Below are 23568 nucleotides of genomic sequence, written 5' to 3'. Positions count from 1 at the left end.
ATGGCCACCACATTCTCTTAAATTGGGCCGCTTTGCTCCCCATGTCTTGATAACATGGCGAGCACCTTTCCAAAATATGGCCGCGATACAGATGGCGCTATCCAGCACGATAGCTATCGAGAAAGGACTCCGGTGAGTCTGTGACCATGGAAACACCTTGTAAACATTATATCGAGGACTAACGCCATTCTGCGCCCCCTCGAGGATTGCGAACAAGCGATTAGACGTGGAAAGATTTGAGCGCAGGTAAGTGACCATCTGAAAAGTTTAGGCTCGCTTTGTAAAACTGATTAACAACCGAATTCAGTACGGACTGTATGAATACTGAACTTAACTTATTTGGCATAAGCTTTCATTTCGTGGCAATGCGCAATTGCTTGACAGCCACAAGTAACGGTGATTAGTAAACTGAGTATCTACTCGCACTGTGAACACTGAACACTAACTTATTTGAGATTAGTTTTCATTTCGTGACAGTGTGTGCCACGAGACATAGTGGCATCGAAGTTATAATTTAACTGCAATTTGATAAAAGGCATCCAAAAACTTTTTAAAATGGTGCGTACTAGAATACCTCAATAGTTTAAAATCATAACTCATATCTTTTTCACATTAATCTGATGAAGCCATAATTTCTAAGTCATGATATTTATTTTCTGAAGGGATCCAACCCGTTGAACGATGAGCAGAAACGATTGAAAAGTAATAGGGGTATCCAAGATTATAAGGTAACACTGCAATCATCCGATATACTTTTTGAACTCATTTGTGAATTATAAAGATGTACTGAACTGACTAAATACTTTCTCCCCATTTCTATTTTTCTCTCTTCCCGTGCATCCTCCCCCTCATCACCCCCCCCCCTTTTTTTATCTGGATTTGTTTTCGCTTTTACTTTTGTTTTAATTACCTTATGTCAACACCTTCACAATTATGAATGAAACAATGGCGTTTTATAATTTTGCTTTACCTATTTATCTTACTGTTGGGAACATGCTGTTGTACAGTTTGGATCGACTATTCTGCCTAAAGGCCCCGATTTGAAAAAGGCCTTAGATAAGGCAGAAACACGTATCATCAAAAAGGGCAATTTATCAAAAAAGGGAAATTTATTGATAAAATAAATCACTTTTGCAACTTATATTTTTGGCGCAGTCTTCATTCTGGGTCCTCATTCTAGATTTTCTGGAATTCTATACAATAATTGCTAAACTCATTAAAGGTTTATTTCAGGCACACTTCAGGGGTTGAATCACTGATTTAGTCTGTTCTTAAACACCTCAATTTCACAATGCAGACAGCAACTTCCAAAAAGCATTTAGAGTAGAATAAGCATCAACTTCGGACTATGTATTTTTTTTCTCCGCAGGTTGCAGTTCTAGCATGCTTTTTTCTGCTGTTGTCTCTGTTACGATCATCACAAGACATTCCATATCGGTGTCCTCTGTCACGGGACAAAATCCTTGTGCCTAAAAGCCTGTGTACACTGTAGAAATGTTTGACCATGGCACATAAAGTGGCCCTTGATTTCATTGTGCCACAATAAATGCTTTGTTGCAATGTGGCTATATCTGCTATCTGCATGGCATGCTATTCAGGATGTTTGCATGTATGAAGTAACGAGTGCTCAGGGTACCAGATGCCGTGTGAGTGCGCTGCTTTGCCTGCGCTACTCCGAATTCTTTTATACACAGTTATGAATCCTCCCAATGGTACGTATTTTGCCAACCTCGGAAGCCTGAAAAGTAGATCCACACAAGCTTGACATGTGGCCAAATGTGCACCAGAGCTGCAGATGAACTGGCCTGCTGTTCACAGTTCCCAGTTTAATTGTATCCACTACAAAGTGTAACTTGCTTTCTGACTTTGAGAACATTCAGGTATGTAATTGCTAATGTTACTATAGCTGGTAAAATAGCTCAGTGGGTTGAGCGCTTAATGCTGCAATGGTTGAGTGATCTGCAGGTTCAAATCCTAGCAATGCCAACTCAGCCTTTCATCCTTCTGAGGTCGATACAGGAGTAGCAACACAGGTTGGGTGATATTATGTACACTTGTTTTATATAAAGTGCTTAAGCGCAAGTGCTATACAATAACAAATCAATATAATTTGACCTTGGACGTCTGCTTGCATTCACAGTAATTTGGTAATATGGGACTATGCATACTGACATTAATGATACATATGGTGACCCTTTCTTGTATGAAATATTTATCACATTACAGTGATATCAAAACCATATTTTTCATAGTGTATTTAGGAACAATGCTATGTGATGCCAGTTCTCGTTTTGTCAAGGGGTGAACGGTTGTGTGCCATCTCATCCCGTGATGTCACTTTGGGTTCGGGTCAAATGGCATCATTTCCTGTGATGTCATCAGAGGTCAAGGGTCGCGTGATGCCACTTCCGCTACCCCTGCATTTTGGTGAAATGACGTCCCTGCTGCAACACACTTGGGTTATTGTCCTCTGTCTTACGATTCCTTCTGCAGAGGTTTCGCGGGTTTGAATCGAAAAGGGCAACGTCGTGTCTCTCTGTCAGCCTCTCGATAGTCGCTGCCTTTCTCCTTCTCTTGAACTGCTGGGCTTGGATAGCTGTCTTGTTGTGCGGTCTGTCTTGCTTTTACTGTGCTCTCCTGCTCCACCCTTAATCCCTGTGGGGAAGGGAAAGGGCCATCGGGTGTGTGTGATTCTGGTTAATTGCCTGACTTTGCCAGACCCTTGCATTGGGACATGTCAGGTAACCAGCTCTGGTGTTAGTCCGTTGTCTATCGTGTTGTGCAAAAGTGTTCATGTTGGAAAAGGGGTTTGGGGGGCAGTGTTTTTGAATGTCCTACGGCAGAGGATAGGAAAAAGGTGTTGAAGGGAGGGGGATACCGCGTCTCACCCGTCGGTGTCCCACTCCCACTCTCGAGGACCCCCCATGCAGGTGATCCTCCTTCACTGGTCCACCCCATGAACTGGATCCAATAGTGATGGCCGTATCCTGGCCACCTGGATGACAGATCCCCGGGGGCTAGCTAGAGAGACACCTTCAGGTTTCTCACAATACCGAGCAGATGTCAGGAATGGATAGTCTCTCCACTCCAAGGGTCACAGCTCCTTCGCAGGACTGCTAAAGATCACAAGCAAGACAGGGATACTCAAAAACTGCAGCAGAAGTTGGTAGCCAAGCCTCCTTCCAACGAGTCTCTGGTTTCTTCACAGGGTCTTCACAGCTTGAAAGGATTCTTGGCACCTTCAAGTTTCTCCAGGATCTCTGAAGAATGGGTGCAGGGGTCATCTTATCCTAAAAGCCAGGTAAGAGCCAAAACTCCCACTAGCCAATAGCAGGACTAGCCCACACACACACACCCCGGCAGTGGTCCAATCAGGACCACTGGCAGGAACATTCATGCATACAATTCAGACACACAAACCAGTTTATGAATTGGTACCAGACAGTCCCAGCCCACATCCTGCCAGCAAAAACACACAGCCCTCAAGAAGGATTTTCCTGGCCTCCTAGGCCAGGAAGAAGGCTAAAGAACAAGATGGCAAAAGGACAAACGAAAACTCTCGTGGCTAAGCCATGTTTGACCAGTAGACACAGTCAGTAGTCAAACAGAGTAAGGATAACACTAAAGATCCCCATAAGTGGGAAAAAGTCACTGCTGCCACCAGCATATCCTTTTAGCACACCTGGAGTAACCAAAAATCCTCTTGTCTAGGGCAAAACAAAAATGTACCCTATTGTACTGCAGTCTAAGCTGCATTGTACAATGATAAAAAGTTACCACAAGTGATACAAAGCAACCAAAAGTAGTAACACGACTAAGGGAAACATGGTCTCCCAATACTGACAGCCTAAAGGACATGTCAGTTTTCCCATAACATAGGAGCAAAAACCAGTGCAGAGAAGCATAAGGCTTCACTGCACTGCAAAAAGTACAGGTCATATTAAAAAATAAAAGCAGCAAAACGTTTGGAGGTTCCATAAAGTTGGAAGGAAAGGTGCAGTAAAGAGAAATCTTTCCTAACACAGGCCCCCCCCAGACTAAGGGACAGGGGGAACTAATCCACCCCTGGATGTCTCCTCTGTTCCAGTCGGTTATCCCTGTTAGACAGCCCATCATAATTGCTACATTTGGGATCTGCCTTATGCCCAATAGTGAAGTTCAAAGCCTGCAGACTCATGAACCAGCTGGGCCACTTTGGATTCTCTCCCTTAACATCCATCAACCACTTCACAGGCTTAGGGTGAGCCTACACAGTGAAGTGAGTCCCATGGACGTAGGAACTCCACTTCCTAAGGCACCATACAATGGAAAAGCAACTGTTCTCCACCTGGGGCCAACTGAGTTCTCCACTACTAACCTGGTAGCTGATTAGACACACAGGTTGTTCCTCACCTTTGTCACTAAGCTGTGAAAGTTGTCCAACTATCCCAGTGTCCTAGGCATCTGTCTGCACTAAGAAGGGTCTCCTCCAATCAGGCGCCCTTAACCCAGGGGCCTGACCTAAGGATTCTTTCAGGCCAGTGAAGGCCTTCTCATACTCAGGGGTCCATAAGAACTCTTTCTGTCCCCTATGAGTACTCCGGGCAGTCAGAGGGACAGCTATATTACTATAGGCTGCCACTTTGCTCCTGTGTTTCCCAGTGAGGCCCAGAAAAGTTCTCGCTTGGGTAGTGGGGGGCTGCTCAGTTCAGTACATCAAGTACTTCACTAACAAGAGGTTGCATCTTGTCCCCACACACACCAACTTTATGCATGAGGAAGGCCAATGGCACCTGTTCAGTTTGACGCTTGGTTGTCTCCCTGAACAGGTTGGCCTGATGAAGGTCCTGACACCCAGTTTCTTGAGTCATACCCAGTTCCTTCCAAGTGGCGGTTGATTCTGCCATGTCATCCAGACATGCATTGCTGAGATCCATGTTTCCATTCAGAACAGGGGCTAAGATCATTTGACAGGCGTCAGTTGCAGCCACCAATCCAGAGTGCATACACTGAAGTAAGGCTCTGAAAAGGCCGAAACCGCAGTCTCCTCCTCAGCATAGGATGCCAGGGATATGTTGCCATACCCTGCAGAGAGATCAAGACTGCTACTGTACTTCTCAGTACAGAGCTGAGCCACCAAGTTGTCATCTCTTGGTGGAGAGTGTGCATCTGTCTTGGGGACAGAACACAGAGCTCTAGTGTCCGTACAGAATCCAAAACTGGCTTTACCAGTATATTCTTCCAGTTCCTTAGTACTGAACTCTTGACAGCTAGAATGCTCAAACACTCTTTGTTCCAACACAGGGTGGATCGAGCACCAATGGTCAGAACGTTCTCTTGGTTCCGAGTTACCACAATACCCAAACTTGATGGGTACACTCACTCCCAGAATACAGTCTGGTTTACACCAACCTGTTATAAGGGATGTTAGTGACAACAAGGGGGGAGGTTGCCTCAGCAAAGTCTCCAGCTCACCCTGCTGATGTGGGGTCAGGTGAGTAGACACTAGTCACCCTCGCTGAAGCCATAAGAAGGGATCCTTTGGCACAAGGCATGGAGACGCACATATTTCTCTGGTTCCCACTCTATAGCCATACACAGGGCTCCTATTCCATCTCTCAGGGTAGAATCCTTTATCGATAGGAAGCATTATGGCAACATGGACATGTCCACCAAGGCTTCTGAATAGTTTCTCTTGCCAAGATGTGAAACATGGCAAGGCCCAGACTACTCACTGATGTTCAGAGATTTACATAAGTTTGACAGGCGAAGGTCACACCTCTTTCCCTGGGGCTCACTGAGGGATCCAATCAAACTCATGAGAGATCTGACAGATGTCTCTCTCAGACCACATTCCTGCGGATAACAGCTAAGTGACATGACAGGTCACGTCACTTTCTCTCCACTGGGTCTGACCACTACTGAGCACAGAGAGGAGCTACCTCTGGACCGGTCATTCAGTATGGCATTAATGACTGAATTGGCAGTCATTTTCTGTGGGTTGGCATTAAGGCACATGGTGTTGGGATCAGCAACCACCATTCTCAATTTACTGCCTGAGGTCTCCAGGGTCAAAGGGCTAAACAAAGTAGGCCTTGCCTCTGGTAAAGATGAGTTCACTCCTAAAAGTGAACTCTTGAGCATATGAATACATGTCTCACTTCTGTCAACCTGGTGACAGAGAGTCAAACTCTTGCAGTGGGTTTCTTCTGGGACCGCCATCATGGGCCAGCAAGAACTTGTGTTAGACCTCTCTAGTGATTTCCTGACACTAGGATGAACCACTAGGAGAATGTCACAACCCAACTGTAGGAGGAAGGGCCTTACCACCTGAGAAACCTCCAACCTCTCTGTCTTTCTACCTTTCCACCCTCTCAAAGTCTAACCGGGCCATATTGAACTCAAGCTCTTTCTCCTTGAGCCTGAGCTTCTCCTTTGTCAGGTCGAATAATACCTCAGCATCTGAGGTGGTGATAGACAAAAGTGCAGAAGCTTCACTTTCCTCCTCCTCAAAAATGGCCACTCCATTACTGGTGCTGAGTCCAGCCCCAGCCCCACTAACAGGACCATTTGCTAGGATAGGCACAACCATACTCTTTTTAAAATCCAGAATGCTCACAATCAGCTCTGCTTTATTGCCAGAGACTGTCAAGCCACTGTCAATACATAACTTTAACTGATCCAACTTGGAGGAAGTGGTGAAAGGATTGCTTCCATGATATCTATATCAGTAGGTGACACTGATACAAGGTAATACAAAAAATATAGTATTATGTTTAAGTTTTATCTGGACACACCAACATTGCTGTTATGTGGAGAGGGTCATCCCACTGCTGCCACCAATTTGTTAGGACTAACTTTCTATACTCTGACCTGGTGGACAGATGTGTACACAGCCAACCTATATTGTGACAGGGACAACTCTGGGGAACTGTAGCCAAACCAGTTCAGGTAGCAGTGACAGGCGGTCTAGGCTAAGTTCTTTGAAGGTGGTGAGCTTGTAAAGGGTCCACAATGAGGTCACAAATTACACAGGATGAATAAAATTAGGGTTATTTATTGGCCAAAACACACTATAGAAAAATCACTACTAGCAAGTAGAGTTATCACACAACACAAATAAACATAGATATGTATATACATGAACTTATTATAGGGCATAATAAAATTCATAAACTCCTGCAAAGGTAAGGTTAGATTGGTATTATGCACTCAAGGTCCAGAGAATGATCCCAAACTAAAATAGTCCAGCCCTAAATTGTCTGGGGCCTTTTGCCCAACAGTTCAGGTAATAGTTCCACACAATCTTTGAAACAGGAAAAAATGCAGCTAGGATCTCTGGGGACCAGTGAAGAGTTCTTATGGTTAGAGTAAAAGTTAAACTAGCTAACAGAAGTAGCCCCAACTTTAAGAAGTATTGCGCAAGCAAGCAATGGCAAAGCAAACACACACAGCCCTCCAGTAGTCCGTCAAAAAGCTTCTGCTTTCCGGGTTACTGAAAGTCCTTTTAAGGATTTTCCTGCCTTCTCAGGCCAGGAAGAAGGCCAAAGAACAAGATAGTAAAAGGACAAGCAACAAATCTAGTGGCACAGCCGCGTTTACCAGTAGCCACAGTTAGTAGCCAAACGCGGTAAGGCTAATACAAAAAATCCCCAAAAGTGGGAAAAAGTCACTGCTGCCACCAGCTTATCCTTTTAGCATACGTAGAGTAACCAAAACTCCTCTGAATGTTAGTCTAGGGCAAAACAAAGATGTACTGCATTGTACTGTAGGTTAAGCTGCAATGTACAATGATAAAAAGTTACCCAAAGTGATACAAAGAAACAAAAGTAATAACAAAGCAACACGACTAAGGGAAGCAAGGTCTCCCAGTACTGACAGCTTGAAGGACATTTCAGTTTCCCCATAACATATGAGCAAAAGCCCGTGCAGTGATGCTTAAGGCTTTACTGTACTGCAGAAAGTACAGGTGACATTAAAAAATAAATGCAAAAAAGTTGGGGGTTCCATAAAGATGGAAGGAAAGGTGCAATAAAGAGAAATCTTTCTTAACAGTGGATGTCCACAGGTTGGCTGTAGCAGCATGAACAACCTAGCTCTTAGGGGAGGCATGGGTGGGTAGGAAGGCCTGCTCAGAGGGCGCTGGACAAGGTTTTCTCACCAATTCCTGATCCAATGCCGGCTCAGAGAAAGGTTCCAGCGCCAGGGGTTTAACTGCCACATTAAAGGGCAGTAAGGTTTCCTCTTTGTGGCTATCATGTAGCATACCAGTCAGTTAAAATTGAACCTTGAGTCTGGATGGTACTGATGATCTTAGGGTGTAAACCACTTTGGTCATGAGTCGATGGACAGAGGGCTGAGGTCTACCCAGAGTCAGCACCAGCAGTATATCCAACTGCGAGGAAGTCTCAAAGACACTGTCTTCTTGTAGTTCTGAAGCCAGTTAAAAGACGTCCTCTCCCTCACCATAGAACCCCTAATGGAAATCCCTCTTCTCTCTGGGACAAAGTGGTTCCATTACAAAGGATGGAGGTTCACCTTCCTAATCAAAGATTTGCCCCATCTCTGATATAAATGTCCTCATAGAAAGTGGGGCATATTGGAAAGGAGCTCTGGTGCCATCAGAGTCACCCAGCAGAATAATGTCGAAGTTGCGGGGGCCTAGTGTTAGCGCCGAGGCCTTAACATGGAGGGTGCAGCGTGTCGGCACCGGAATGGATCTTCGGTCGTAGGAGTTGGGACAAAGCCCGCAGACACGCAGTCCTGGTCCTTTGCAGGGTCCCTGTTGGCCTGTTGAGGCGTGGTGGGCCCTGATGGTGCAGCCGGGCCTTGGCAAAGCCGTCAAGCATTTTTAACCTAAAGGCTTCCCATTTCTCCAGGGTGGAGGATTGGGTGGGAAACTATTAACTCTTCTGAAGCAGCTCCATAGGTATAGAGGAACAATTACTTCTTTTAAGGGGATACAGAGTGGTGGTGAGAACAACTGTTCAGTGAGCAGGACCTTTTGAGGTGGTGCTTCTTCTTTCAGGGCGGGTGCATGTCTTCTGACCAACGCTCCATGCCCTTAACCCGGATCGCTTTTCTTTGCCGTTTCCCTTATGGAAAAAGGTAAATAGTTATCTGCTCACTCCCGGAGGGCCTTCGGGTGCATGGACTAGAACGACCTGCAAATCATGGCAGTGGTGTCCCTCCCCGAGGCAGTACAGATAAATCCTGTGGGGAGACTGACATATGCCAGAGGCAATCGACTCAGGGCTTGAAGCCAGAGGCCTGCACATGATTAGGCATTTTTACATAAATAAAGTAGCAATGCTCCTGACGACAACAGAGTGCATGGAAAAAAGTAACTAAGGCCACTGGCCACTGTACCTCAAAATATACAGGCCCCAATGTCTGGTTTGGTGCAATGCATGTAGAGGTGTCAGGCAGAGTCGACACAGTCGCACTGCGCCCCATGGTTGGGGTAAAGATTCCAAAGATCAACTGCGCTGGGATGTGAATATCCTAGATGAGGAATCAGTTTGATCACAAATCCTTGTAGATCACCCAAAACTTCAATCTCTATCATGCACAATTAGCATGGAGGAGACACAAGTTAGTCTTCTCAACTTGTGAAAATCTGTAGAATGCAACTTTTTGAACGTCCTACATAGTGTAACAATTCCTTTCGATAAAATATAAGAGTACTGATGCTGTCCACTGCCATAAAAAATGTATGAATTAGCACTACAGCTAAAGATCAATCAAATGCAAAGTAAATATGCGATCAGAAAAATATGTTATTTACCTACATAATAAAAGCATTATAAGCATAGTCATTTCATTTTTATGAAAGTTCTAATGCAAAAAGAAAAACTTACCTCCGGGTTCCTTGTCTGGATTATACTCCAGTGCATTACTACAAATAAGATTTATGTCCTTCAAGTAGTCCTTGGCAGTAAAATACTCATTTTTATCAATTTTGGTCATTATAGTAGACAAATCCATTGGCTCTCTGATGACTTCAAGATAATCTGAAATCTATGATGAGGGAAAACATTTTTTGCATTCCTTAATGATCAGCTTCAAACTCAAAAGAATAAACTTAACATAAATCTGGGCGGATGATAAATCATGTTCATCATGAGATGCATGCAAGCTTCACAAAACGTGACAAAGATGCATGGTATGTACCATTCACAAAAAGTACAGAAAATGGACCTTGCAAACACCTATGTCAGAGGCCAGTCATTGCAACATGACTATTACTAATTATGTTGAAACTTAATTCACTGAACCCAAAACACCAACAGGTGGTCAACTGCATAACTATTTGTTTTTCAGATTTCTGTGCAAACATGTTCAAGGTTCCTACCTGTCCATGATGTCCTTCCCAACATAGATATTCTCCATTCACTGACTGATTCCCTTCTTCAGAATTACACCTCCCAGTATGAAGACCCACACTTCCGTTGTACAAAGACAAAAAATCAGAGAATGTAACGTGCATGCCCAAGCTCTCAAAAGTTAAAGCCCCACTGTCATGCACTTGAAACACACTATATCTTAGTTGGACAAATGTCATATAAAAAGGCAGTAGATCTGGTTGTGTATTGAAAGGAAAATTACACCATGGATTTAACTTATTTTACTGATCCGCGTGTTCTTCATGGATTAGTAACCTACAGAACATAAATTAAAAGTTACTCACCGTAGTGACTAATGTACTCCTAGTCCATAGTACCCTTTCCTCCATTCTGTATGGGTGGCCCTCTCGAGGGACGGGAGACGGAACCTTTTTCACCAGAAAAAATCGTATTTCCCCTTTAAATTGAGAGGCGTGTGGGGGCGCAGCCCTAGGAGCATGCGGTCGCCAGACTCCGCCCACCGGTGCCACTCCTCAGTCCCCATTGACGCGTCAACAATATTCAGCATTGCCTAATGACACCATTATTATTAGGGGGGAGGATAGTGGGACGTATGGAGGAAAGGGGACTATGGACTAAGAGTACATTAGTCACTACGGTGAGTACCAATTACTCTTACGTCTCGTCCCCTTTCCTCCATACAGGTTTCTTAGAACCGCCTGCCTGAACGCTGCGTCTGACCTAGAGGCAGCATCAAACAGTAGTTCTTACAGAAAGCTGAAGGAGTGGCCAAGGTAGCCGCCCTGCTGAGGATGTGCCACGGCAAATGCCATTGGAACGCAATGGCCGTGGCCCTGGCTCTGGCCGCATGGGCATGTAAGTTAGCTGGCACAGGTTTGTGCTGCCCCTCATAGGGCTCCTTGATGGCCGCGTCCATCCACCTTGCTATGGAGGCCTGGTAACCGGGCCTTGATCCACCGAGAGTGACAAACAAGGCGTCCGACTTGCGTAAGTCCTTGGTCCTGTCCAGGTAGTATTTCAGCACATGTCTGACATCCAGACGGTGCAAGACCCTCTGAGGCTCGTCCCTGGGGTTGGCGAATAAAGTGGCTAAGACTATTTCCTCGTTGAGATGGAAAGAGGTGGTCACCTTGGGGAGTACTCAGGGTGCGTTCCCAGGATGACCTTGTCCTTGTGAAAGGTAGTGTAGGGCTCTGAAGCCACCAGAGCCTGGATCTCACCGACTCTGCGAGCTGAGGTGAGCAGGGCTGTCTTTACGGTGACCAGCCTGATGTCCGCGGACACCATTGGCTCTAAAGGTTTGTGTGCCAAGGCGCCCAACACAACCTTAAGGTACCACACAGGGTGTGGTTTCTTTATAGGCGGGAAACTCCTGAGGAGGACGGCCAGATGTCGCTTGACCACCGGGTTGGAGAAGGAGAAAAGGCCATCCTCCGAATTCCTGTAAACACCTATGGCTGGCCGATAGGTGCAGCATGTATCCACCTGTTCGCCGGAGTGGGCGAGGTGTGCGAAAAAGGAGAGCATGTCGTCCAAGGTGCACTTAAGAGGGTCCATCTCACTAGAGTCGGCCCAATGACAGAATCTAGACCATTTACTCTTATATTGGCACCTAGTAGCCTTGCTTCTAGCACCCTGGATGACCTCTAGGTTAGCCTGAGATAGGCTCAATTGTTTCAGCGTGACCTGCTCAGGAACCATGCTGCGAGGGCTAGTTGTGAGGAGCAGAGTGGAGTACTCTGCCCCACTGCTGGGCCAGCCCCAGTCTGCCGAGCCTGATGCTTCCTGGTTGGATTCCCCCGGGAGGTGGACAGCCAGATGTTGTTCTCCAGAGCCCATTCCCACATGCTGACTGCTAGGTTGCACAGCAGAAGGGATCTGGTACCCTCTGCTTGTTGACCTAGTATATGCTGGTGGGATTGTCTGTCTTGATAAGAACTGTCTTGCCCTCGATAATAGAGAGAAAGGCCTCGAGAGCCAGCCATATGGCCTTAAATTCTAGCCAATTGATGTGGGCCTACTGCCAAGTAAAGACTCCATGGACGCTGTGGTTGTCCAAGGGGCTCCCAAGCCCTCTGGGGATGAGTCTGTAGTGACTGTGACCTGAAGGGCCAGCTGTCAGAAGTGCTTGCCCTGCCGCATTTTGCAGTCTGCGGACCACCGCTGGAGGTCCAAGTGGAGAAAGGGAGGAATGTTGACTGGCTACTCTTGGGAGCCCTTCTCCTAATTCCATGAGGCTGCGAAGTGCAGCTGTAATTTCCTCATCCTGAGCCTCGTGTGGGGTAGGACCAACAGGACCGCTGCCATAAGACCCAATAGGTGTTTGTACCACCAGGCCGAGGTCACTGGCTGTAGCTCACTTGATGGCCGAAAACTTGTCCTCCGAGGGAAAGACTCACAGAGCTTGTGTCCCAGATGTGGTCCAAGAAGGTCAGGCTCTGCATGGGCTGCCACTGTGAAATCTTGAGATTGATAGTGATCCCCAGGTTGTGGTGTTCATCAGTGCAGAGGCGGTATGGTGACCAATTCCGGAGAGGTCCCCCAAACGAGCCAGTTGTTCAGGTATGGGTAGACGTGGTGGCCCTGGCCCCTGAGGAGGGCTGCCACTGCATTCATTAACCTGGTAAATACACTGGGCGCCAAGTTGAGGCTAAAGGGTAGCACCTTGTATTGGAAATGGCATCCCATGATCCTGAAGCATAGTAAGGAACGATGCGGCTGCCAAATCGGGAGGTGTGGATAAGCGTCCTTCAGATCCAGGGAGCACATCCATTCTCCCCTGTCCAGTGTTTCTGCAATAAGAGCTAGCTTAACCATCTTGAATTTTTGCAGAGGGAGGGAGAGATTGCGGGTGTGAAAGGTCCAACACAACTCTCAGGCCAGCCTGGTGGTTCTTCTGTATGGCGAAAATCTCAGAAGGCTGGGACTTCTTCCACTGCTTGTCTCTCAACAAGCGACCGGATCTCTGCCAGCAGACTTGTTTCCCAATCTGTGGGAGAGGAGGGGAGGAGACGAAGGTACCAGTAGCTGGTACCCCGAAAAGACTACGGCGAGGATCCAGGGGTCCAAAAAATTCTGGCACCAAAATTGCATGTGAAAGGTAATTTCTCTGGGTATTTCTCTGCCCCCCACCAGAGAAACGTGGACCCGAAGAGGCATGTCATGCCTTCTTTCCCTCCGAGGCTGTTGGAGAGGAGGGAGATTGGACAGACCCCTTGCACCCCCCTTTTGTTGTTTCCTGCGGTGCTGACTCTGAGAACGGTCAGGTTGCCTTGACCTCTGTTCTTGGAAGGCTTGGAACCTGTCAAACGCCAGCCCCTTATCAGAGCGTTGCTGTGACTGGGTATAGGCCTTGGGCGTGGCCTTCATAAGACTAGATACAGATATTGCAGTTTGCGAGCTGTTCTTTTCATCTAATTCCTCCTCTGTGATGGAGTGGAAGAGATCACTACCCTCGAATGGAAGGTCCAATATGTGTTCCTGGACCTTGGATTAACTTAGTAGCCCAGAGCCAGGCCATCCTTCTCATGTCCGTGGCAATGCAGATCTCCCAGCCAGAGGTATTGATGTGGGCCACGAAGGACTCCATGATGTCCTGCGCTACCAGCTTGGCTTCTCCTAGGCCAGCCTTGAAGCACGCTTGGCTCTGTGCTGGAAGTTCTGGGAGGAAGTCCACAATTCCCCACCAGAGCCTTTGGGGAACGGCTACCAGCATGGCATCCATGTTGGCCTGATGCAGGTGCAAGAAGGCGTACAGCTTTTTTCCCGTACGCCTCCAAGATCTTCTCCTCCTTTCCTAGCAGCATCAAAGACGAGGCGGCCGAGGACGACTGAGGCTTAGAATAGAGTGACGCTGCAGCGATCACTGAAGAGTGCGTTGAGGATGCGCTGAAAGCAAGTGTTTCCCCCTCTATCTGCCTATACTTGGCGTCAATTGACAGGTTGGGCCGAGTGCAGCTTGAGCCACCCCTTCTTGGTGAGTGCAACTACGTCTTTCTGCATTGGGATCCCCGTTTTGGTAGGGGGTCTTAGGGTGAGGACTTCTGCCAAGCCCCCCCTCCTCAGGCTGCTCTACCTCAGGCTGAGGAAGGCCCAAATATTCTACCAAACCTGCAAGGTGTTCGTGGAAGGCCCTGGCTGAAGATGTTGTGTCGGGGTCCTCCTCCTCACCAGTGTCCACCAGAGAGCTCTATGGGTCCGGAACTGGTGGAGTGCTGGGCGGTGGTGTGGAAACCAGAGCTGTTGGCTGCTGCGGAAACACCTGTACAGTGGGAGGCAGGGAAGCCGGAATAGGCTGGGGCAGCAGTGGTTGCGCTGGGGCCTGTGGCACCGGAGCCATAGGAGGAATGACTGTGGGTGCTGGTGGGGTGACCTGTGGCAGCATGTCCCTGATGGCATCCCGGAGGATAGCCCCCCCCCATCTGTGGAGTTTGCATCAGCCCTAGGAACCTTCCAAAGAACCTGGCTTCGGAAGCTGTAGAGGTGGCAGGTGATATTGACGGAATGGCTAATGGCTGCTGGGGACGGGGCACAATCTACCTGGGGTGCAGGGGAAACCTGCATCGCTGATGGATAAACTGTAGGTCACACACCTGGTTGACACCAGTCCCTCCTTGTGACTCGTTTCTCGACCCGCTCTGCCATCGGGGGGTATCGGACATGCTGTCATCTTGTCTGGTGCGGCGGCAATTTTGTCGAGCTGCGTGCCATGTACCAAAGTTGTGGTGCCTGGCTCCGTGGAACCAGCCCTGTTCAAGACGCTTGGTGTTGGAACATAAGGTCTATCCCGCACCTCAGGCCATGACCTGGAAGGCGTATTGCCCTCGGCAGAGCTGCCGGTAGTGCTGCATGAAGGCCCCCCCCTCAGCCATGATGTCGGTACAAGGGCGTTGCCCCTTAGGCGTAATCCCAGTAAAAGAACCTTGCAGTTCCTCAGCACTGACACCGGAAGGATCCGGAGACCCCTCGGCAGTGAGGCCGGTAGATGGACTAGCCTCTGTACTTGTGCTGGTGCTAAAACCCGAAAGGTTCCTCCCATTCGGGGCGTTTCTTTGGGAAGGAGTCCCATTTACGGGGTGCAATGGTAAATGGAAGCCTTACCTCTGGCCTCGAGCGATGTTTGACGAAGTCCTTCAGGTCCTCCGGATGCTCTGGAAGAGCTCCATCCACCTAGCTGGCCTGTTCTTCAGTGCACATGGAGTCGGTGCGTTGCATGCGGAACAACCTTGCCAGCCATGGTCGGGCCAAGGCAGCGGAGGCAAAGGGCATGGGGGTCGGATGTGATACCTGCTGAAGCCCGCTGAAGACGACATGCGCCGGGGAGGAGCGTGGCGAAGGAGGACCAAGTACCTAATTGAAAAGAAAAAGACAAGATAGAAAAATATCCGGGGAACAGCACGTGGTATTATATGGCCGAAGCCAACCCCAGGAGCACTGGTGAATTCGATCCATTCCCGGCGATGCGGAAAAGGGGACCGAGGAGTGGCGCTGGTGGGCGGAGTCAGGCGAGTGCATGCTCCCAGGGCCGCGCCCCAGCGCGCCTCTAAATTTAAAGGCGAAGAAGATTTTTCTCGTGAGAAAGGTTCTGTCTCCTGGCCCTCGCGAGGGACGCCCATACAGTATGGAGGAAAGGGGACGGGGCGTAAGAGTATGATTACACATTGGGGAGCTGAAATACAGAAAAATATAAAATAACAGGTTTATAGAAAAAGTTACATAACTTTGTACATGTTCTTTCTGATATTCCACATGTTTTTAAATATCTGTTTTTAAATGTCACCCAGGTGCAGACCGGTTAAACAATTTCTCACACAGCCACTATGTTGAATCAAGAGGCACAATGCCAGTTTTTGAAGAAACTGTGGTGCCCCTTGCCAGCCATCTCTTGGCAATAAGAGAGCAGTCAACTGATGTCCTGAACCTCCTCACTACCCTCTGCAGGAGTGGTGTCGGAGGGAATGTGTATTCCTGAAGGAGGTCCCAGGCAATCTGAAATGCATTCCTCAGAGATTTGGGTCCCTCCCCAAGCCCTGAGGTGTAAAGACAGCACTTGTTGTCCTCCAGCAAAAACGGGTCTACCTGCAGCGCCCCCCACTGCCTGAATATCGGGGCTAGCGTTGTGATGTCCAGTTCCCACTAGTAGGTATTTCTGGCCAGCCTGCTGAGCGTGTCTGCTTCCGTATTGCTGTCCCTGGGGAGGTGGACCGCACCGATTTAAATGCTGTGACGTAGGGCCCATTCCCAGATCTCCACTGAGAGGAGGCAGAGGAAAGGAGATCTACTGCCCCCCCTGTTTGTTTAGGTAAAATATTGAGGTGGAGCTGTTGGATCTCACCAGCACTGACTTGCCCTCCACTTGAGTCACAAAAGCATTTAGTACGAGGCCAATAGCCTTGAGTTCTAGTGCATTCAGGTGCCATTGCCTCTCTGGTCCATTCCAGACGCCCAAGATGCAGTTCTCCTCCAGTGTGGCTCTCCAGCCCTTTAGGGATGAATTTGTCATAAGAATGACAGACAGGTGGTGTTGGGTGCACCCTTCATCAGATTGTCTAACTACCAGCAGAGATCCTGATGAATGACCGCCGGTATGGCCACCTTGGCTGACAGATTCCTTTTCTTGGTCCAAGCTTGCCGCCAATTGCAGCTTGGTTCATCTCATCTTTAGTCTGGCACTAGACACTATTAGCGCGCATGAAGCTAGCAGCCATAGAAAGTGCGGAATCTACCAAGTTGTCATCTTGCCCCTTGCCAGGAAGTGATGTGCCTCCCTTTGAATACCGCGCAGCCTGTCCTTTGTGGGGAAGACCCGATGAACCACCATGTTCCACTGGGCTCCCAGAAAGACGAGCACTTGCATAAGGTTGGTTGGAACTGATTGACAGAGAAGCCGAGGTGATATAGAACATCTGCCAGCCTCTGGTGGGACTGCTGCGCTCTGGCTGCCGAGCTTGCTTTCACCAGCCAGTAGTCCAGATAAAGGTACATGTGGGGCCCCTCTAGCATGAGCATTGCCACCACCGTATTCATAAACTTTGTAAAAACTCAGGGTGGGTGGGGCGAGTTTAGACCAAACAGCAACACCCTGTACTGGAGATGATACTCCATTACGGTGAAGTGAAGAAATGTGCTGTGCGGCTGAAATATGTGGATGTGTAGGCATCCTTGAGGCCCAGGGAGCACATCCTGTCTCCCTTACAGAGAGCCTCAGCAATCTGGGCTGGCGTCACCATCTTGAAATGTTCTAAGGGGCGAAAGAGGTTGAGGGAGGAGAGGTCCAGCGCCACTCTCAGGCCCGTCTGGCTCTTCTTGGGTACTGCAAACAATCTGGAATAGAAGCCAGAGCCCCTCTCTGCCACTGGGACCGGTTCCACAACCTGATCCTGAGCAGCTGAGCAATCTCCCCCAGAGGAGTGCTGGTGACCAAACTTGGTGAAGTTGGGGGGGGGGGGGGAACAAGGAGGTTGAGAAAGAATAGAGAGTCTCAAGCCCGTGGAGACAATAGACAGAATTCCACACTTTCGCAACTGAAAGTCTCTCCTCCTCAACACCTACGCCATCACATGGTACCTTGCGCCAGCTAACTCTCTAGATGCCCCCCGCCTCTCTCCTCCCTGCCACCTGGTACAGCAGTGCCACGCCTCTGTGCCCCGCTGTATCTGCTCGGTTACCTCTGAAAAGCGTTCTGTTATGTATCTGGATTGTTGTATACTTCTATAAAGCGCCCTGCTGCTTCTCAAAGCTAGATCCACATTCAATAAATACCATAATAATAATCATAAAACTAGCAAGCCTGTCCCCTACTTGGAAGTTGTGGACCCGGATGCAACTGTCACTTTTTTCCAGATGAGGAGACCGAGGAGGAGGGGGACTGCAAGAACCCCTTGATAGCTTGTCTAGGCTGCTTCCTTCTGTGTTGGCTTGAGGACCGGTCAGGCTTACGGGCTCTTCCGTAGCTAAAGCCGCTGAAGCCAACAAGGGACCTAGCCCCCTGACCTTTCCTAGGATGGGACTGGGTGGAGGACATAGTCGCTGCTTTGGCTAGCACCGCAAGCGACTTGGCAGTCTGTGTGCGGTCCTTTTATTCAGCTCTTTGCTATTAGACGAATGGAAGAGCTCAACTCCTTCTAAGGGGGGGGGGGTCAACAATGTGTTCCTGGACGTCCGCGGATAACCTGGTTGTGTGCATCCATGCAGTACGCCTAATATCCATCCCAAGACACATGCCCATGCTTGCGCTGTCAATATGGGCGACATAGGCCTCCAGCATGTCCTGTGCTACAAGCCTCGCTTCTTGCAAGACTGATTTGAATGATATTTGCCTCTCTAAGGGGAGATCCTGGGTGAAGTGTGCTATTTCTCGCTATAGTTTCTGATTGGGTGTGGCGAGAACGAAATCTGCGTTTGCCTGCTTGAGGTGAAGGCCTGCGTTGCTGAATACCTCCCACCAAGTCATTCCAGTAGTTTGTCCTCCTTCGACAGGCACGCTAAGGAGGTCAAAGACTACGCTTGCTTCGAGTACAACGATGCTGCTGCGACTATCAAGGAATGTGACTGAGGGTGGGCCGCAACCAGCAACTCGTCTCCCTCTACCTGCCTGAAGTGGGTCTCCAGCTGGAGTGTGGAATCAGCCACAGACTATTCGCCACTATGTAACGGCACCTACTCGGCTGGCCCGCCAAGTCTCTCTTCTGTGGCATGCTCGATGGCTGCTACACGATCGGCTTCACTGGCACGTGCGGCTCAGTTGTTCCACTCTCCTGGGGGCTGTGAGAAACAAGGTGTCTCACCCGCTAATCCCTGGGGATCTGTCATCCAGGTGGCCAGAACACGGACATTGCTTTTGAATCCAGTTCCTGGGGGTGGATGAGTGCGGGAGGATCACCTGGGTGAGGGGTCTTCAGGAGTGGGTGTGGAACACTGGATTGGGAGATGCGGTATCCCTGCCCCTTTAACACCTTTACCCCCATACTACCAGGTAGGATACTGAAATACGGCTGCCACAGCAAGAATCGTCCGTGGCCACGAAGGAGATTAAACAGGGAATTTATTATATTAAGTAAGTAAAGGGTAAAACAACATGGGATATGAATTATGCTGCCTTTTTTTCAACCGTCACTCCTCGCTCCAGGTGTTCGATTGGAATACCCCCTGAGAGACCACGACAAGAACCGGAACTATTGCCAAACGGAGAAAATAACTGACGCAAGAAAGTAGTAATTCTGATAATATAATACACATCAGGAAGTAAACGACGGCAATGTCATATTTATACTCTATTAAAATAATGTAGAATAAGCCACCAGAATAGTTAGTGGTCCCCTCGAAAGGGCCCCCACTACAGTTAAAGTGCGAATAGGATAGGTAACGCTCTTATCTATTTACTGTACACCAGTGATTGTAGACTGGAGTGAATGGAACACTGAGGGTGGACTTGTTAGTTTAATAGTTTATGTTCTGGTTTGGGCGACAGATACTTCAGGTTGGGTGGAAGTATCGGGAGAGGAATAGGAAAAGTTGTGGATGTCTGTTCAGGCATCAGATGCCGCAAGTTGAATGGGTTATAGGGAGGGGGGATGGGGAATTTCTTAACTATGGTTTTTTATGGGCCCGGAATGCACAGCATGATTACTCCTACGAAGCAACACAACACTGCGAGACAACAGTTTGAGCTTCTTCTCAAAACCTCATACATACTGCTCAACAGAAGCCCTTCTACCTCAGAGGCAACGTCTGGCTCGGACACAAAAACCCTACGACTCCTGACATGGAATGTCAATGGTCTGGGTGGTGGGATTAAGCGAAGACGTGTCATCCAAGCTCTAAATAGGCACTCGCCGGATGTGGCGTTACTCACCGAGACCCATCTGGCGGGCACAACCTGCAGTCTATTTAAATGCAGCAACTACCGCATGGCACTGCATGCTGGTTTTACCACAGGCTCGAGAGGGGTCCTTATACTGATCCACAAAAGGGTACACTTCATACTTTCCAAAGTGTCGCAGGACACAGGGGATAGATATGTTTATATGACCGGGACACTGGAGAACCAAACTGTAACAATATTAGCTGTGTACTCACCACCCACACTGATGTCTACATTCATGGAGGACATAACTCCCCTGATAGTCAATGATACCTCAGACACACTAATCCTCTGAGGTGATTTTAATAACGTCATGAATGTGGGAATGGATTGCACGCACCTAAGGGGCAGAAACCCTGACACTCACACGAAACTGGCTACCTTCATCACGGCACTGGGGCTGAGAGACGTATGGCGCGACCTCCACCCTAAAACCCAGGAATACTCATTCCACTCAGCCGTCCATGCTTCCCTTTCAAGGCTGGATTATTTCTTCCTACCAACCACGGATATACACAAAGCATTCAGTGCTACCCTACTCGCATGCGGAATCTCGGACCACTCGCCCCAACTAGTAGAATTGACAACGATAAGACCACTTCCTCCGCCCTCCTGGCGACTTAACTATTATCTGGGTTTTCCAGAACTTGTAGAACACATCCAAGAGACCACAAAGACCTATTTCGGACAGAATGCAGGGTCAATCGATGACCCAGGGGTGTTATGGGAGGCGTACAAACCAGTGCTACGAGGAGAGATACTCTCCTGGGCAATGGCACATAAGAAAGTACACTTGGAGAAGGTGAAAGAAGTGGAAACATAGGTGGAGCAAGCTGGACAATCACACCTGGCACGAGATCTACCTGAGACTAACCGCACACTAGTACTCGCCCAAAAGAAATTGCAAAATATAGCCTTAGACAACGCCAAGCAAGCTCACAGAGCAATGCGGGCCAGAATATATGAGATAGGTGACAAGGCAGGGAAAACGCCAGCATGGCTGGAACGCCGAGGTGAAGGACACAAACAGGTTAGAATGATAAAACCCGATAATGCGCAACTGTTGTTAACTGACCAGGATATTGTGAAAGGTTTTGCAGCTTATTATGCTGAACTTTATAAATCCCCTGAGACACCTGCTAACACCTCTGTACTAGAGGAGATTACCCTCCCAATCCTAACGAGCACACAAAAAGACCTACTAGATGCAATCACAGAAGAAGAGCTGGTGCTAGCCATATCACAGCTCTAACCCGGGAAAATGCTGGGGCCGAATGGCTTCCCGGTGGAAATATGGAAGAGAATAGAATCCAGCGAAATAGTCTCTCAACTTCTACGCATGTACACACACTCTAAGACACGAGGCCAATTGCCCCCAGACCTGAGGAAAGCTACCATAATCGTGATACCCAAGCCCAACAAACATCCAGAGAAATGTAGCTCGTATAGGCCGATTTTGTTAATAAACAGCAAAACCAAGATTTTAGCGAAAGTACTGGCGAACCGACTACAGAAAGTTATTATGTCACTCATGCATCCGGATCAGTGTGGCTTCATGCCCAGAAGATCCACACGTATGAACATACATAGGATGCACGCAGCGCTAGAAAAGTCCCCTATTCTTCAAGATCCCCTGGCGCTATTAGCGATAGACTTCGAAAAGGCTCTCGATTCGGTCTACTGGGCGGCACTGTGGGAAATAATGTGCCGTATGGGATTTGGGGAGCAATTTATGGGATGGGTACAGCTACTATATAAATCCCCAGAGGCCGAGACCAGGGTAAATGGGTGGCCTTCTAAACCCTTCAGACTGGGCAAAGGGACACGACAGGGTTGCCCTTATCAGTTTCAGTTTTTTTATTAAATATGTGCTCAGCCATCACTGGCTTTACATATCGCAAACATATTATCATACATTCCCAGAAAAACAAATCTTTAAAAGATAAAACAATTTATAGTTAACCTCTTAGAATAAAATTTGAGCCGACAATTCTCTTAAAATAGATAAACTAAGTTCATAAAATGTCATCATATGATATATAAGATTAATATAATTTCCATCCAGGAGATTCTGCCATATCATCTCAAAATTTTCTACCATACATGAATTATCATATTGCTTCAGATAATTCTCAACTGGTTTAGGCTTTCACAATCACTAATTAGATGTTTCGCCGTTTCTATCTCGTCATTACCACATAATCTACATAACCTCAGCGTTTTTGTAATACAATGGATGTGCTGGGTGCTAGACTTGGTATCACATTTGTTAAATTTAAAAACAAGATACAATCTCACTGTCTTCGGATGGGGAAACGCTTTTTGGTAATTGGGTATTCCTCTATCTATAAACCAATTTTCAAAGAATAACCCACTCATAGAAAAAGATGCTAATTGAATCATATCTCGTTCTTTTGCTTGAGTGTATATCACCATTTTCAATAAGCTTTTTGCTTTTACGGGTGATACAGACATCCATCTTAACATATTCTCCTTAGCCCATTTGATATATATGGCTCCCTGTCAAGCATAGAATATCCCTGAAAACGCTGGCCCTCACACACAAAGTTAGGGCTAACCTTGCTCCAGCATACCTCACTAACCATTTCACACCACACTCCGCCTTGAGACCTCTTAGAGCAGCACAAACTAACACCTTGACCATACCGAGATTTAAACTCCACAACTCGGGTGGAGCTAGCTTCCCGGTACAAGCATCCAAACTATGGAACACCATCCCCACGCATTTACGTGCAGAACCTTCATTTAACCAGTTCAAACATAGCACGAAGTGTTGGCTCCATAACATGGACTCCTGACAGCCTAACCTTAGCCTTAGCCTTATGGACATTGGCCAATCACCTGGAATTAATATATCTGCGTATGCACTTGCTTATTATGCCTGTTCCTACCTGTAACTATTATGGAACTTATTGGCTGACTGTATTGTTTTGATTGCACATTTATGTAACTGTAACCTTCCTGTAACTGTAACGTAACTCTGTTTAACTGCTCCTCTGTAACCAGCTCTACCTTACGCGCCCATATGCCCCCGGGCCTGGCTGCGCTTTATAAATAAATAAATACAAATACAAATATATATCATACATATGCTGTGAATGGTTTGAAGTTTATAAAATCTCATTCTCATCTCAATCTTATTAAATATTTTCATCAAATATACCATAAATGTATTATTATTCAGGGTATATAGCTTCACAAACAACATTACCGATTTAGATTCTAGAATGTCGCTGGCATATCTAAAATTGCATTCAAGTAAAAGATATTCACAGGATACGGCAGTTGGAAGTCTAAAAAGCTGTCTTAAAATATTTCCTTCAAACTTATTAAAATCTT

At 47.5% G+C, this 23568-nt stretch overlaps 1 protein-coding gene across 4 annotated transcripts in view; it reads right to left on the bottom strand.

The window, feature by feature from the left end:
- Nucleotides 1-23568, bottom strand: part of ATAD2B (ATPase family AAA domain containing 2B) — a 3113054-nt gene that overhangs the window by 763151 nt on the left and 2326335 nt on the right. For all 4 annotated transcript variants that reach the window (XM_069605879.1, XM_069605877.1, XM_069605876.1 and 1 more), the window contains exon 22: nt 9840-9999. In XM_069605879.1, the coding sequence (XP_069461980.1) occupies nt 9840-9999 (160 nt within the window). The remainder of the gene's footprint in view (nt 1-9839; nt 10000-23568) is intronic.

The sequence above is a fragment of the Ambystoma mexicanum genome, chromosome 4p (assembly GCF_040938575.1).
Source record: "Ambystoma mexicanum isolate Mex_15411 chromosome 4p, UKY_AmexF1_1, whole genome shotgun sequence".
Lineage (NCBI taxonomy): Eukaryota > Metazoa > Chordata > Amphibia > Caudata > Ambystomatidae > Ambystoma > Ambystoma mexicanum.
The sequence above is the reverse complement of the archived record's forward strand: the minus strand, read 5'-3'. Positions and strand labels throughout refer to the sequence as shown.